This window comes from Chiloscyllium plagiosum, chromosome 14 (assembly GCF_004010195.1).
Source record: "Chiloscyllium plagiosum isolate BGI_BamShark_2017 chromosome 14, ASM401019v2, whole genome shotgun sequence".
Classification (NCBI taxonomy): Eukaryota; Metazoa; Chordata; class Chondrichthyes; order Orectolobiformes; family Hemiscylliidae; genus Chiloscyllium; species Chiloscyllium plagiosum.
The window spans coordinates 30,121,346-30,138,398 of NC_057723.1; the positions used below are offsets into that span (position 1 = coordinate 30,121,346).

A 17,053-nucleotide genomic window follows, 5' to 3' on the forward strand; every position below is an offset into this window, starting at 1 on the left:
CAGTCCAACACCGGCATCTCCAAATCATCCCACACACGAAGGTCTCTTCTTCTGCACTCCCTTTAGAATTGTATCCCCTATTTTATATTGTGTTACAATAACCTTCCTACCAAAGTTCACCAGCTCAAACGTTAACCTCATCTGACACCCATCCTTCCACTCAACAATGCCCTTTTGGATCAGGATTCAATTACCAAACAATCAGCACTCTCTTCCCATGGAGTATAAATGTCAGGTTTCTTTTTGCATTGGTATTTCAAATTGTCCTGATGAGTGCAAGACAAAAAGCTTTGACAAAATGTGTATAGTACTTAAATTCTATATGATCAAATGACTATATATTACTCTGCATCCAGGTAAGCTCAGGAACAAACCAGTTTCTGACAAAAGTCACTAAATGCTCAGCCCAAGTTTAGTGTATTATGGCTTGTTGAGTATAATTACTTTTACTATCGTTTGAAAACTGAAGCAGAATTTCCTCAGTATTTTACAACAAGAATTAAGCAAAGCTGTACTCACAGCTGAACCCCACTAGCAGCAGAAGTAGCTGAAGAGTTGTAGCTCTAAGCAATGGAAATCCATCTCAAATCAATGTATTTTTTTAAAATGATGACTTGCATGACTTTATTTTGTAATGAGAAATATGATCTTGTCACACAAACAGCAGATACAAATTTCACCTAATGTGCTTAACGCTGGCATCTTATGTGACTATGACAAAGGTTCCTGGCCTTATGAGCAATTCTGCACCCATCTTGACCAGTCTGCAAGCCTCAAACCATTGACCTGACCACATTCTTTCAAGATCTCTCACTTTCAGCTCACTGGGTGAGACAATACTCACCTACTTTTATTTTATCCATCTCACCATACCAAGAGCATCACTCGCATAGCTTCTCATTTTGCTCCAAGATAGTTACCTCTGGTACTCCTAAGATTCTCCCTCCTATTGCTCATCAATATGTTGCCTCTCAGCGATATTAACTGGAAGCAAAGCACTAATTTTCATGTGGACACTAGCAACATTCAACTCCACCTCATCGTCACCACTCAATTTCTCAACTCACGCTAAATTTCCAGACTGCTTCTCCAACACACAGTACTGGATAGAAAGAAATCTCCCACAACTAGTCATTGGGAAAAGTGAAGTCATTTTCTCCTGTTTGTGAGCTTGGTGTCATATTTGAGATGAGCTTCAGATTACCATCACTAATATCACCTCTCTCTACATCCTCAAGATCACCCAATGTCACCCTTCTCTCTGACGTTGAAACAATAATGGATGCACTTGTTACCTCTGGACCTGACTATCCCAAGGCATTCCGGTCTGGCCTTACACATTTTGTTCTCTGTAAACTTGAAGTCACATGCAGCCAATGTCCTAACTTGCACCAAGTCCCGATCACCTATCACACTTGTTCTTGCAAATCTGCATTGTTTCAAGGTCAAGCATCCTTGTTTACAAATCCTTCATGACCTCTATCTTCCCTATCTTGAATCTCCAGCCCGACAACACCTCAGGCTATCCACACATTTACTTTTGGCCTCTTGAGCATCCCATATTTTAACTGCTTCATGATTGATGACTGGAATTCTATCAATGGAGTTTCTGGAATTCTATCAATGATTCAATACCTCTTTTCTCTCCTTTAAGCTCCAAAATCACCTTATGGTGGCTACCTAACTTTACCTTTTAACACTCCTGTGAAGCAGCTTAAGGCATAGTATAAATATTAGGTTTTGTTGGAATGAGACAAGAAGTAAAAACTTATTTTGTCTTGCACATATCAGGAACTAGGATATAAGAAACAGCCTTGATAAAACAGACACAGAATTATACAACATTAGAAGAGGGTATTGGTTGAGTCATAGTTAGCGTGAGGGAAATTAGATAGTTTGCTAGTTCATAAATTTCCAGAGAGTCTTATTATGTTGTTGATATCTTAACTTAGCCTTTTTGTACCTTTGTTTCAGGTATATAAGTACGTTATTGATATCAACAACATAATTAGACTCACAGGCAAGAACAAGCAAGTAGTAAGTTGTTACTGTAGTAACGCATGTAGCTCTAGCTACAGAAAAACAGCAGCTAAACAATTTTGTTGCCTGCACATGGAATCCTCATCACACCTCGCAGTATGTTGCTAAATTAACCTCAACATTGGACTGTTGGAGATGCGTTTTGAAAATTGGCTCAAGACTGCTTAACTCATTTCAGATAGAACTACACTATCCATAGGGAAGGAAGGTTTTTGTTCAATTGGCCTGATTCAATTTCAAACACTTGCCCAGGTATGAAGGCGAAATGCAGTCTCACAAATTACTTCCCACTTCAAGGTCCTGCAGTTGATTGCCAACCAGTCAAGTACTCATAAATTTGGGTTTGGGGTGCAGTCTACAGTATTAAATGAACAATTAATTTTAATGTGATATTTCAGAGGCTGCTACTGGACTGACCACTGTGGCCTCAGAGAATATTTCAATGCATCGCCATGAGTCCAGAGCTGCACATAATTCAGAATCCACATTTTTTAAACTAATCAACTAAATGAGTTAAATTTAAATTACATCAGCTGCTGCAGTGGGATTTTAACCCACCGCTCCACATTAGCCTAGGCTACTGGATTACTAGTCCAGTGACATTATCACTAGGCTACTGGATTACTAGTGACATTACCACTATACTATCAGTCCCCTGCATTGTTTTTATGATTTAATGGTATATACTCGTGGACAATAATTTCCACAGTAGACAATGAAGTGCTCAGATGTTCCATTGTGTAAACTCTTAATTTGGAATGTGGTAAGACTATGTTGCAAAGTAAAGTTTGTCCCCCTCATCTTAAGTCCAACAAGCTAAATCAAAAGCAAGAGGAGGGCAAAGGGTGGAAGTCACTCACAGTTGTGATAGCCTGTAATAATTTAGTGGCTGGCTGGCAGGACTTGTCATTGGTCGGTTCCTCAATTTGAGGATGGTACCCATTCAGGGTCCTCGGGATATATTATAGGTCTCCACATGACTGCTCAGGCTAATTTTCAACTCTCTGATCTTTAGGTATGTGGGAGATGAAGATCCCATGAGATAGGGGATCCAGAGGGCAGTCGTTGTTGTGCATCATCATTATGGTGGAAACTCAATAGGTTTGATAAAGCTTGATAGATAATTGTTGCCTTTGTGAATGAATGGTAACAGGCATCTCCCAATTATCAATTCAATGCTGCGGCACTTTATGGAGAGTTTCAGGGTGTCTTTGAAGTACTTTCTTTGTCCTGCTCTGGAACACTGGCTATTTAAGGATTGGGTGGAAAGAATCTGATGGGGATAATTTTCAACCAGACGGACACAATGTCCAGTCCATCGAAAAGGACTTGTAAGAGTTTTATCTGGATACTCAAGAGTTGATCTCAAGATGGACTTTGGCATTTGACAGTCTTCCCAATGAACAAAGGATGTGGTGCAGCAACTGATGATGAAATTTATCTAGCATTCTTATAAGTCACAGATGCATAATGACGAATGATAAAACTATAGAGGGTATGTTGTCTTTAAAAGAAGGGTCCAAATAAAAATAATTTGATGACTGTATGATTGCTTGTTAAATAAGAAAGTCTATAATTCAAGAATCAGGAATGAAGAAGCAAAAAAGTTAGGTGTCACTATGATTGTAGGACATAGGGTAGACAAAAGGAACAAAGTATTTTCAGATGGCCATGGGAAGCAGAAACTAGACAATCCTTTTTGAGGAGCCAGAGATTGTTTTACCATACTAACGTGAAAATGACAGAGGAATGGATCATTTCACCAATTCCACATTCACCAGTTTACAACCACAGCTAAAGCGGGGAACTAAGATGATAGCTCTCCCAAAGCACTCTTATATTTCACCTAGTTCACCAATGTGATTGTGCAATTTGTAAGCATGTGTATGAGGCCACTGTATTAGAATAAATCACTTACATTTATGATTAATTTCTATTCAAATTTTGGAACAGGTTCAATTTATTGTACATTAGCGCTCAAAAGCTAGTACTTCCAAATGAACCTGTTGGACTACAACCTGGTGTAGTGTGATTTTTAATTTAGTCTACCCCAGTCCAACACCAGCACACCCACAGGTGAAGTCAGTATTAACCATTGTACTTGTGCATGTTCTTAATGCACAAAAATATCCACACAATAATGTTCAGGATTATAAAATAACATAACCAAGTGATCATTGGCTCTATTGTAGTCTGCGAGAGATGTAGTTAGCTAAGATCTTATACTCACCCTCTCCAAATCTTGTCGAAGATGTGTGAAGAGCCGCAGTCGTCGGTATAAGATGTCCTGTTCTTGCTGGGCGAGATTATCCACTTCATCGGTTTTTGGAGCCAGCAGCGGTTTGTTGAAATTTGACTTTCTCTTGAGTCTCCAGTACTGATAGAAAAAATCCACCAGGACATCAGACACCTGCAGCTGCTGGGCCACATCGGCAGGATTTACTAGTTCATAGAACTCCTCCTCAAGTTGTTGCAGCTTCTGTTTCCTCAGGCTCGCTTTCTCCAGGTCACACTCACTCTGATTCACCTCCACCATCCCTTCAGGGGTTGTGGAGAGCTGCCGTGTATCGTTCAATTTGCTCATGGCTTCGTCCCGTTTGCTGCAGGAATTGGTGATAGTGCTGCTGTGATCCAGGCAATAGGACTTAAACTTGACTTCATCATTCTCTGCAAGAATAGTCCTCATTTCCAAATTATGGTCAAATGCACATGTCACATGGAATGCTGTTATACAGGAAGCCATTGAGCACTAGAAAGAGGAATAAAAGTAAATACTCATCAGTGTAATGATACACTTATTAAGAATACTCCAAAGAGAACATCTATACCTGCACCATTTGATTTAGTTTACGGTTTTCAATTTTACCTCCAAGTTAACCAGCTGACCCCCATTTTTTGATGATGACAGTACAGCTCCAGCATGGGGCAAGTGGTGTTAAGCAGGATTTAAGACTCCAAACCACAAACTATAAGGGAATCAAAAAGCAGTCTTTGTGAGATTTAAATATTTAACTATTGCACCCTTTGATACTAAGATTTGAAGATGATATATGCAAATGGTTTGAAGCTGACAGCCTGCCATTTTAATGAAATGGCAAAAGTAGCTTCAAACAATTGGCATGAACTTGTTCCATCTGTTTTTAATGCTTCTGCATCCAAAGGATATGCTTTCAATTCTGATTTTTGAGTCTGATCAGAAACTGTTTGTCTTCGATCCAGTCAAAAGCTTCTACTTTATAATGCTTCTGAGGGGTTCCTGCGCTTTGTCAGAAGTTCTATCAATTATAGCTTTGAATAACATCCCCAAACAAGTCACAAAGTTAAGCTAATCAATCAACACAACAGAAAAGCAGGCTGGTTAGTGTTCAAGCTCTGAAAACTAGGAAAAGCCTTTTCCCAATTTTTAAGGGATTGCAAACTGCAGTCAGTTGAAGCAATCCTGTTCTCCTGAAGCATCTTACATGCCTAGCCATTATAATTAGGCCAATGATATCGTCCTGAGGATTTGCACATTTCTGTTGTAACCAAGTCCTCCTCCACTACACTTCTGCTGATGGAAGAGTGACAGCCTCACTTCAGTTCAAACCTGAAGAATAGCTCAGAAAGCCCAGAAATACCAGTGTCAGGATAGATGAGAATGTGAAATTTATGACCACATAGCTGGTTTAGGTGATTACTATAGATCTATTAAAGGGAAGGTGGATGAATGCATGAGGGAGAGAGTAATAGACTAGTTATGTTGTTGGGACCAGACAATGTAAGGTGGAAGATGCTATGCTATCACTTTAAGAGAGACCAGGCTAAGTCACCAGCATATAGTACATGTGAGTAGCAGTCATCACTATCTGGTTTACAGTATGTAGTGTGAGGGAGAGTTGCTGGGCTTTCCTCTAGTAGTATTTGCTGAATTTCTGTAGCAAACCTGCCTGCTGTGCAATCCCATAACAGATTTTCAAATAAACAGAAGCTATTATCAGTCCTGGTGTGACACTGGTTATTATATGAATGTAAACTCAAAGCACTCAAACACTAGATCTGTTGGGCCAAATTGTTTCTGTGCTGCAAATTCCACGTAAAAGTAAAACCAAAGCTATTAAGATTAACTTTAATAGCAGGAAATTTATTTCAAGTGAGAACTTTCAAACATATCCGCAATAACGTCATATGCAAAACTAGCCCTCACTTTGATATGTCTATGCTGTTAACCCTCCATTTCTTTCCTGTCCATTTTCTCTTTCCACCTGATAGTCTAATTGATACAGTTCTCCAAGTAGCAGTGGTCTGTGGGTAAATGAACATCTGTAATGTATGAACTTAGACAATGATCATTGGGGGCTGTTTGCCCACAGATGGCATTACACTGCAATCCTGATTCTGTCTTCAGTCCACAAAGATGCACATTTGGAAAATGTTGTTCAGCAGAGATTGGTAGTGGAAACCCAGATGAATGTTTTTCTTCCTCACTCTGGAGTGCTGTGTCAACCTGCAAAGCTCTGACTGTTGCTTTGGTTAAGATCAGCTAATTTAGCACAGATTAAGTAGGGAAGGTGGATCTAATTTGGAGCATTATTGTTTGTATGAGTCAGCCATTCAATGCCTTAATAAACTATCACCATGAAGAGAATCCAAGACAGTTACATTCCAAGTTTCCATAAAGATGTCCACGATGAGTCAAAATAAAGGTCCAGACAAAAGATGCAGGGAGCTAATTATCACACAAGGTATAATATGGAACTTTAAGCACTTCTACAACACCTACCAGAACAAATGGCATTACACTCTGATTGTAGCTATAGAACAACACTGAAAATAGACAAATACATTCACACTGACCTGAATACACGTTCCAGTCCGTTCACTGCAAAGGCTACAAGACAGAGCCCATCTGCTAGCAGGAATGTGTGACACCTTTGTAATGGGTTCCATCTTCTCAGGGCAACCTATACTTACCTAAAAAATATTGAAACACAGTAAAACGTAATTAGAGAGAGCATGCAATATTTGTGGGCATCTTTTCTTGCCTTTTTTATATTCATAGACTTAGGACCTATCTTGTTACTGTAACAGCAGAAATCTTTCCACAGCATCTACCCATATCGTGTAACTGGTCGCTACAACACGTGTGATTCAGGGAGATTCTGCAAACTGCTAAATGGTCAAAATTGGACATAGACATCACTGGTCCTAGTTTGTGGCCCGTTACTGTCATGTTTCGTACACGAATGATATAATTTCTTTTCTATCTTATTCTATTTGTCAAGCTGAATTGTAACTCAAGTTTGGCAATGTAAATCACAAAGCAAGTACTGTAAAGGATCTAAATCAGCAGCTAATTGGCATCTGACATTTTTTGACAGAAGATCAACCTAGTCTATTCAGACAACAATCCTGTAACATAGAATTGGCACTGCATTTTCTTTTGACAGACAGTGTAGCTTTTGAGAAATAAAACAGAACATACAAAAAATCGGAAATAAAACAGTAAAACTGAAAATGCAGCGAGGTCAATCAACATTTGGATGACAATTGATTTATTGCACATTTGTATTGCTTTCTAGTTTTAGTTTTACTGTAAATTTGATTAGTTTATACTTAACATACTTTCATATCTAAACCAATGGCAACTAATGCCTTTCATGAAGCAAACACTCATTTTTGTGTGGAGCACTCACAAATCAAAGTGATTTCCCACCATAACGGATCACCAGAAAACAAATCCAGAATAGATAGCACACATAGTTAAATACAGGGCAAGGTTCTCTTGACTGCTCAACTTCATACCTTAACTCTAGACTCAAGATTGTGAAATTAAACCTTCTTTTATTATTCCAGGGCAACTAATATGCCTTCAAGGTGTAATCACAGAAAGATAACAGCATAGGACGCTATGTGACCCAGTATGTCTGTGCTGGGCTTCCGAAAGAATAGCTCACTTGGTGGAACTTTCCTGCCTTTCCCTGGCAGTCCAGTCTCCCTTTTCAAATAACCCGTCCCTCTTGACTACCTCGATTGAACTTGCCTTCACCACACCTTCAGGCACTGCATTCCAGATCTAAGCGCTTGCTGTGTGAAAAAGCTTTCTCTCATGCTACCCTGCTCCTTTTCCAATTATTTTAAGTGCTTATCCTTTCATTCTTGATCCCTCCATCAAAAGGAAAAGTTTTTCTCCTAATCTACTCTGTCCAGACTCCTCATGATTTTAAAAATCACTGTCCAATCTCGTTTCAACCTGCTCTTGCCCTGGGAAACAGTCCCAGTGTCTCCAATTCTTCTCCATATGATAGGTTCCTTGTCCCTAGAACCATCCCTGTCAATCTTTTCTACACCCTTTCCATTGATTTCACATCCTTCCCAAAGTGTTGTGTCCAGAACTGGATGCAATACTCCAGTTCAGGCCAAAACAGAGTTATACACAAATTTAATGTAACATCCTTGGTCATGTACCGAGCCTCATTCCTGATGGGTTTATGCCTGAAATGTTGATTCTCTTTCTCCTCAGATGCTGCCTGACCGGCTGTGCTTTCCCAGCACCACACTCTTCGAGTCCTTGGTCTTGTACTGAACTTGACTACTTGTAAAGCCTAGGATACTTTATATTTTATTAACCACTTTATTGACATGTCCTTCCATCTTTAGGATTTATAAATACCTAGCTGCCTCTGTTTCCGAACCCCCTTTGGAATTATGCTTTCATTTTATATTGTCACACCATTTTTTCTACTGACTTAAATCACTTCACATTTCTCTGCATTAAATTTCACTGGCAATTTGTCCATCCATTCCACTAACCTGTCTATATGCTTTGAAATAACTATTTTTCCCCCAATTCGCTATACTTCTAAGTTTTATACTGTTTTCAAATTTTGAAATTGTTTCTTGCACACCAAAGTGTGCATTTAGGTAATTAGAAGATAAATCAGGAAGAGAAGGGTCACAACACTACTCTCTGTCGGCCCCAATACAAATTCTCCTCCAGCCCAAAGACACAGCCATCAACCGTTGTTCTTTGCTTTCAATCCTTCAGCCATATTATTACTGTGTCTTTCTTTCCCACAAGCTCTAATTTACTTCTCATTTCTGTTGTGCATTATTTAATTGAATGCCTTTTGCAAGTTCATATACATCACATCAATGGCATTGCCCTTCACCGGTATTCTGTTACCTCATCAAAAACCTGAAGCAAGTTAGTTATAACATATTTACCCTTCTCAAATCCGTGCTGGCTTTCTTTCTTAGCTGAAACATACAAGGTCCTGAGGGTGAGGTAAGGATGTTTCCTTTTGTGGAAGAAACTAGAAACAGTGGTGGCAATTTAAGAATATGGAGGGGGAATGGGTGTTCATTTAAGAAAAAGTTGGGAAATTGTATTTTTCTCTCAGAGGGCTGAGTGTCTTTGGAACTTTTTTCCTCAAAAAGAGATGAATACAGAGTCTTTGAGTGTCTTAGAGGCAGAGATGGGCAGATTCTTGGTAAGAAAGGGAGTGAAAGGTTAGCAGGGACAAGCAGCAACATGGAATTTAGGTGACAATCCAATCAGCCACCACCTATCCTGTTAAATGGCCACTCCTGCTCCATTCCCCGAGCAATTACTCATCTTAATTCATATTATCGTTCCTAGAAGCATTCCCACCATCTTGGCTGAACTGACTACATTTGATGGCAACAATCTTTACACTATTCAGGCAATACATAAGTACCTCCAGCTCATTTTGTGTCATCTTTCTAGCCAATACACAGGAGCCAATTACTCTTCTAATAATCTAATTATAAAACACCCATGGTCTGCCTGCAATTGTTGCAATTAGAATCTGCACAACATAACTTCAGCAGAAAGATGAAACAAATGTGCAGCGATGCCTTATGGCAATAAAGATGGGTTCACTGCATGCGTGTGAATATCCTAACACTCCATCACAGAAAATGTGCAATGACAAAATATTAAGTCCTTAGACCTCCACTGGGTATAATTTATTTTAAATAAAGTGAATAAGAACCACTAGTATTTCAGTGCAAGCTCACATTCACATTTCTTCCTGATTTAGATGGGATTGTAGATACATAAAGCAATTTTATTTTTTTGCTTCCCAATTAGTTTGTGTTTATCAAACCAAGGGAAGTTTGTGCAAATATAACACATCTGTAATATTACAGGGGGCCATCAAGCCCTCCTAGAAGAGGTATTGACCTGGCAAATTCAGAGAAAAGCCTCTTGTTGAGAGAGCAGAAGAAACCTTAATCTTAAACCTCAGAAGAGTATCAATGTTGCATCAGTTTCTTTTGCTACATTAGCCACTTCTGTGGTCTCCGAATGAGATGGCGAGTTGCTATCAAATTATGAGCAGATCAGTTCTCTCATTCTCATGAGGAGAGGAGGGTTAAGACTGTCCACATTCATTTCAAATGGGACATCTGCAACCAACTGAGGGGAAATACTTCATCAGACTCAGATGAGAAAGCTGTGTGTTGAATCTGTTATATCATTTAATTCTCATGAACGCATTTATCATGCAAGGAACAGAATTTGTGAAAAAAATTCCAATAGTTTACAGAGAAAACTTTCACTTACATAGTTTCACTAACCTCTTAGTGTTTAATTCTAGAAAAACGTAACATGACCACATCATTCACAGCAATGCCAATTCTCAACTATTTTCCTATCAACTAAGTATTTATTTTACTCGTTCAACAGGAAAAGTCCTGGAGAACCCTTTGTCTCATAGTGTGATCCATAGTAGTTTGTCAAGAGCCTGCTGTTAATCTGCATGAAGATGGATGTCTTACTTCAGGTATCCATAAGGCACAGCTAACATGGACCCACTTTGTGCCACTGCGTGTTGGCTTCAAAGCACCTCCTCTCTTGGGACACAGCAAACACTTCGGCTGAACCCCCAGGGCACATGTTCGACACAACCAGCTGCCAAGGGGCACTTTCAAGATTCCATAACATGCCTGTCATGATTTAAAAAATAGCAAATGGTCAGATGTTTCCTGTGAGAACCCGAGCAAATAAACCTTTATGTAGATAACTGTGAAACTGTCATAATCAAGGTTAAAAATCACACAACACCTAGTGATGGAGCAGCGCTCCGAAAGCTAGTGCTTGCAAATAAACCTGTTGGACTATAACCTGGTGTTGTGTGATTTTTAACTTGGTCCACCCCAGTCCAACACCAGCACCTGCACATCATGTCATAATCAAGTCAGCATTCAACTGAAACCTTCATAGAATTAACCATCTTAGCTGATGTTTGAATAAGTATTTAAATGGGATACGTAAAATGAATTGGAATTTTCTTCTCACACATAACGGATAGCACTTAAATTACCTTTTTTTAAACTGGAAAGAGACAAGTTACTGTTAAGACAAACAACTGTTTATCACATATACATACTGTGAGGATAATTTCCACAGTTCTCCTGCTCTAACTTTGAAAGAGCATGCGGAATAACACAAATAGCTATCTCTGGCAAACTTCTGGAGCTTGGATCTTCTATTCAAATTATGACAGAGAACCTAAAGAAATTCAGGATGGGTGTTTTGTCAGACATCATACAAACCAGTTCGCTACTATCTGAGAATTAGCAAACTCCAGACCACTATATTTTATTTCTGAGTATTTACCACACCCGTGATGTGTGCGCGCGCAAGCAGTTGGTAATCACAGTTTAAAGGATCAAATCCTGGCATTTATCATCAAAGTAAAAGCCTAATGTTGACCTAAATCCCAAATATAGGCTTGAAACTTGATAATTTCAGAGCTCTAGCGCAAAGCAAACATTATTTAAATTTCGACAAAAGTGAAGCAATAGTACAAATGGTATGTTATTTATTGCACTCTGTCTTGCCGGTTATAGCGCAGACAGAGGTAACATGGATTACTACTAGCTTTTTTTAAATGCAAAATGTTGCACTGTTGCACATCTTCAGTGTATAGCAAGGTATGAATGGAGAGATTTGGAAACAGTGGGCAAAGTTTTGGTCAAAGTGATGTTGGAGGAAATTGTAAAGGTAAAAAGGTTACAGTTTAAGGGGCAGATGAAAGAACAAAATGATTATGACTGTTGAAAACTGAAAAAAATACACATTGCAGGAATCAAATAGTGCTGCTCTGCTTTGTCAGAGTTCTGTACTAAAGCATTCAACTTATTTAGAACTGATTAAACGGTTATGCCACTCCATTCCCTTATACATATTTTGTGGAGCTATTTGCAGTATACATTTATTTGCCAGCTGCATTTGTCGAGCGAATACCATTTAGAATCATATGACTATTTAACATAGTTAAGCCAAGTAGAGCTTTAAAATTATTTTGCTCTGGCATATCTTCAAATTAATCTAGAACTTAATGTGGGCTTCAATGAAACTAGACAGCAGTCTAAATTCAGCAGAGATTGGGGTCAAGTCTGCAATGCAAGTGGGAAAGAAACTGTGCCGCTGGTTAGTTTCATGCTGAGTGGTAGTTTGGTGGGGGGGGGGGAAACTACCTGTTGTTTAGGAGCTTTGAGGAAATTTGTGGTTTGTAATTACAGTAAGTACACTTTTGTACAGATTACTATTTAAGTACCTGACGAAGATCATGATGCTCCTGTGGATATACTTAATATGGGGAGGGTACAGTACAGATTCAACAGAATGACACCAGGGACTAAGGGTTAAATGCGATATTATATTGTATAAATTTAATATTGATCATGTAAAAGACATGATGCTTTCCTCCAAGACCAAGTGTCAAATGATAAGGCTTTTGTGTTTGATTTCTGGGCCTTCCTATCTTTTCCCTTACATCAGGCAGTAAAACTACACCCAGCCTCATCAAAGACTCAAGGTTCACTTACCAAAGCAGCCCCTGGTTTTAAACTCAAGGAAATGTTTAAACCACAGAGCATGACACCAAAGGTACAGAATGCAGTACTTAAGGTCAGCTCGATACTTAGACATGTTGTACAGTGTAGGGGAAACTGTGTAGAACCTTTACTTAGAAATGTTTACCAGGAGAACAAGTAAATATTGTGAATTCCATTGAACAGTAAGGATCTTGTATGTTGAAAATATAGGCTTGATAGACTTAGTGGCCTTCTGTATTATCATTCTGACTGTGCATGATCATCCTACATTCTCATGTTAGATGTATATTAGGCTTTAGCGTAAAGCTCCATTGATTATGTTCCAATTTCCGAAGAGCATTCCTTTTTCTCACACCTGTTACCATTACATGTCGATGCACTTAGACTATCAAAATAAGAAGTTGTATTCATAAACATTTGCGCAACATTGAAGATATGATCAAACAACGGCATTTACCTGGTGAACGCAGATATTGCATTTGTCACAGAAAACCATCTCATTACCATCTTCTCCCTCTGGGGAACGGCAGACATCACACACCACATCCTCATCGTATTCAATCCCGAGACCCTCTTCTGTCTCAATTGCCAGGTTCATATTCTCTTGGCACTGACTTTCTAGCTCCTCAATGATCCTTTCCATCATCAGTTCATCAACTTCAAGCATTCCTGGCAAAACAAATGTAATTACTGTCTTGTTATGATGATATGGGCTTTAGCAGAGATCTTATTTTTAAATGTACTTAAGCAGCCTCTCTAATGCAGCTCACCCCTTTCCACACACACATACATTTCATCCAGCTGCAGCTACGGATACAGAAAAAGAAACCTTCTCGTTTCAATCGGTCTGTGCTGCTACATATCCTTTACCTGAGTAAATCATATTGACCCACCATGTTCTAATGTCCCTTCACCCCCTATACCCTTTCCAACCTAATGAGTACTGCCCATTTCTGCTACAACCTCTAACCCGCAAGTTTCTTTCACAGCGGCACAGCTTTGTGCAAGAAGTTTCTCTTAGCCTCTATTCAAGGTCTCTGTTCAGTTAAACTTTGTACTTATGCTCTTGAGCTCTCAGCATTGCAGTTCATCTGGATATACTGACCCTAGAGAGGGGACAGTCCAGATTCAACGGAATTACATCGGGGCTTAAAGGGTTAAGTTTCGGATTGCATAAAATGGATCATTGGATCTGGTTTTAGACATTTGTGGGTGATCTAAATCAATGCGTTTAAAATTCCAAATGAATTTACTAGGATAGATATGGAGGGTCCAAAGGGGAGATGGTGATATTATGAATGGTCTTGCAATCCAGAAGCCTAGGTTAATGTTCCGGGGACATGGGTACAAATCCCACCATGGCAACTTATGGAATTTACGTTCAATTCACAAAATCTGGAACTCTCAGCAATGAAGGCTACAATGACATGAAATCCCATCTGGTTCACTGGTGTCTGCCACTTGCTACCAGGTTCAGCCTACATGTGACTCCAGACACACAGCAACGTGAACGACACTTAACTGCCCTCTGAAATGGCTGAACAAGCCACACAGTTCAAGGGGCAATTAGAGACGGGAAACAAGTACTGACCTTCCCTATAATACCCACAACATATGAAAACATTTATTGCAATGGAGTAAACAGGTTTTCAAATAGAAATAGACACTTTTGCCACACAAAGTGTAATGGAAATCTGGAATACTTTCCACCAAGCAGCTCGAGATGCTGCTCAATGCAAGTTTTCAAGAGTAAGATACACAAGTTGCTGCAACATAACGTTACTTAAGAATACTAAGTAGAGGTGGCCAAAGAAGATTGAGAAACAAATTAGTCAAGGTCAATGAAACGGCAGAACAGCCTCAAGAGGATGAATGGCCAACTTTTGCAAGACCATATTTTAAATCCATATTCTAAAGCAGCCTTGCAATAAATAAATGAGGTATGCAGGTTCAGTTTGACTGTCTATATGTCACTTACATTTTATTCAGTGGAGACACAGGCAAAAAAAGGCAGTCAATTTAATTGTTATCAGTTTCCCTTGACAACAATTATGTTCAAATTTCTCCTGTAGTTTCTAAGGTTTTGCAATTTCCTCCTACATTTCAGGATCTGAGGATGCATACTATTAGGACCTGGAGCTTTGATTTCCTTTGGCTCAACTGTCTTTCCTGAAACATTCACCCCCTTCTGCCATTTCGCAATCAATCAAGTGCACATTCTTCTTTTCAATAAAGACCAATATGAAATATTGACTAAATAGCTCCATCCAATTTGGTGACACAGTGGTATAAAAGAGCACAGTCCTGAGACTCCATCAAGTCTCATATGATCAGAACAAACAAAGGCAAGGGAATCTCCTGTTGATTGCCATGGATGTCTTCTCTGACCCCTCCCTCCACTCAACTGACAAATCAACACTCCTCCATGTTGAACACCATTTGGAAGAAGCACTGAAGGTGATAAATACATTGAATGTACTCTAGGTGGAGGACTTCAACATCCATCGCCAAGAATCACTCAGTGGCACCACTATTGACTGAGCGTGCAGAGTCCTAAAGGGCATAGCTGCTAGACCAGGTCAGCAGCAGGTGGTGAGCGAATCAACAAAGAGGAAAAACCTATTTGACTTTGTCCTCACCAATCTACCTGCCGAAGATGTGTCTGTCCATGACACTATCAACTGGAGTGATCCCTGCACTGTTTTTGTGGAGACAACGTTCTATGTTCATAACTGAGGATGATCTCCGAGATACTGTGGGGCATTGCTACCATGTTAAATAGGACAGATTTTGTCTTGACCCACCAATTTGAAGCTGGGTACCCATAAGATGCTGTGGGTCATTGGCCGTAGCAGAATTCAATTCAATCACAATGTATTACCTGGCCTGGAATATCCCTCAAGACCAAGGATCAATCCTGGCTCAACAAAGAGTGCGGGGCGGCATGCCAGGAGCAGTACCAAAAAAGAAAAATGAGGTGTCAATCCAGTGAAGCTATAACACAGGATCAATTGTGGGACAAACAACATAGGAAGCAAGTGATTGGCAGAAGTAAGCAATCCCACACCCAGTCTTGCCACATCCAATCACGAATGGTGATGATCAATTAAGCAACAAATAGGAGGAGGAATTTCCACAAATATTCACAAAATCAATGATGGGATTACCCAAGATATCAGTGCAAAAATCAAGGCTGAGAGGCAGTTGCAGTCACTTTCAGCCAGAAGTGCAGGGTGGGTGATCCATCCCAGCCTTGTCCAGAGGTCCCATATATCAGATGCCAGTCTTGGGTAAGTTTGATTCACTCAATTAATCTCAGTAAATAGCTGAAGACACCAAATACTGCTAAGGTTATGGGTTCTGACAACATTCTGGCAATTGTACTCAAGATTTGTGTTCCTGAACTAGCCCCAATTAAACCACTCTAGTACAGCGACAACATCGGCATCAACTGACAATGAGGAAAATTGCTCAGGTACGTCTACAACAAGCAGGATAAATCCAACCCACCCAATTACTGTGACCTCAGTCTACTGTTGATCATCTGCAAAATCATGGAAGGGGTCACTGGCAGCATTATCAAGCAGCACCTACACAGCAATAGCCTGCTTACCAATGCTCAGTTTAGATTCCATCAGTGTTGGTGGAAGATGAAGTCTCTATGTCCTGGCCCATACCTTTGGTATTCTCAATGCTGATTAACAGTCTAGACTTGTTGCAGAGCCGAAGAGAACTGGTCTAGAAGTTGTTGCAAATGAACTTCAGTATAGTATGCTAGAGTAGCGTTATCAGCAAACAGCAACTCATGCACTTGGACATTATGCACTTGGACCTTAGCATGTAATGTTGCCAGACTGAACAGCTTGCCATGTACGTGGACTCTTGTGTTGAGCCTCTGCAATTGCTCAAAAACAGCACAAAGAAGAATTTGCCAGAGAATTTGTATCAGGATGCAGCCCTGCTTTACCCCGTTGCCGATCTTGAAAGTGTCTGATGTTGCTTCATTGTATTAGAGAGAATTGTATCGTGCTCTCATACCAAGATAATAATGAGCAGCCTATTTCTGCAGTAGTTTGAAGAATCCTGCTTTGTTGCTGAGATCAAAAGCCTTGAGGAGGTAATTGAAAGGAATGAAGAGTGGTCTGTGGTGCTCAATGCTGTTATGTAA

At 39.7% G+C, this 17,053-nt stretch overlaps 1 protein-coding gene across 2 annotated transcripts in view; it reads right to left on the reverse strand.

Moving 5' to 3' along the window:
- The window catches only part of jade2 (jade family PHD finger 2), a 145,115-nt gene that overhangs the window by 74,659 nt on the left and 53,403 nt on the right, over positions 1–17,053 (reverse strand). For both annotated transcript variants that reach the window (XM_043703453.1, XM_043703452.1), the window contains exons 3-6: positions 13,343–13,554; positions 10,822–10,989; positions 6,874–6,990; positions 4,271–4,789 (exon numbers count right to left, since the gene is read on the reverse strand). In XM_043703453.1, the coding sequence (XP_043559388.1) occupies positions 4,271–4,789; positions 6,874–6,990; positions 10,822–10,989; positions 13,343–13,554 (1,016 nt within the window). The remainder of the gene's footprint in view (positions 1–4,270; positions 4,790–6,873; positions 6,991–10,821; positions 10,990–13,342; positions 13,555–17,053) is intronic.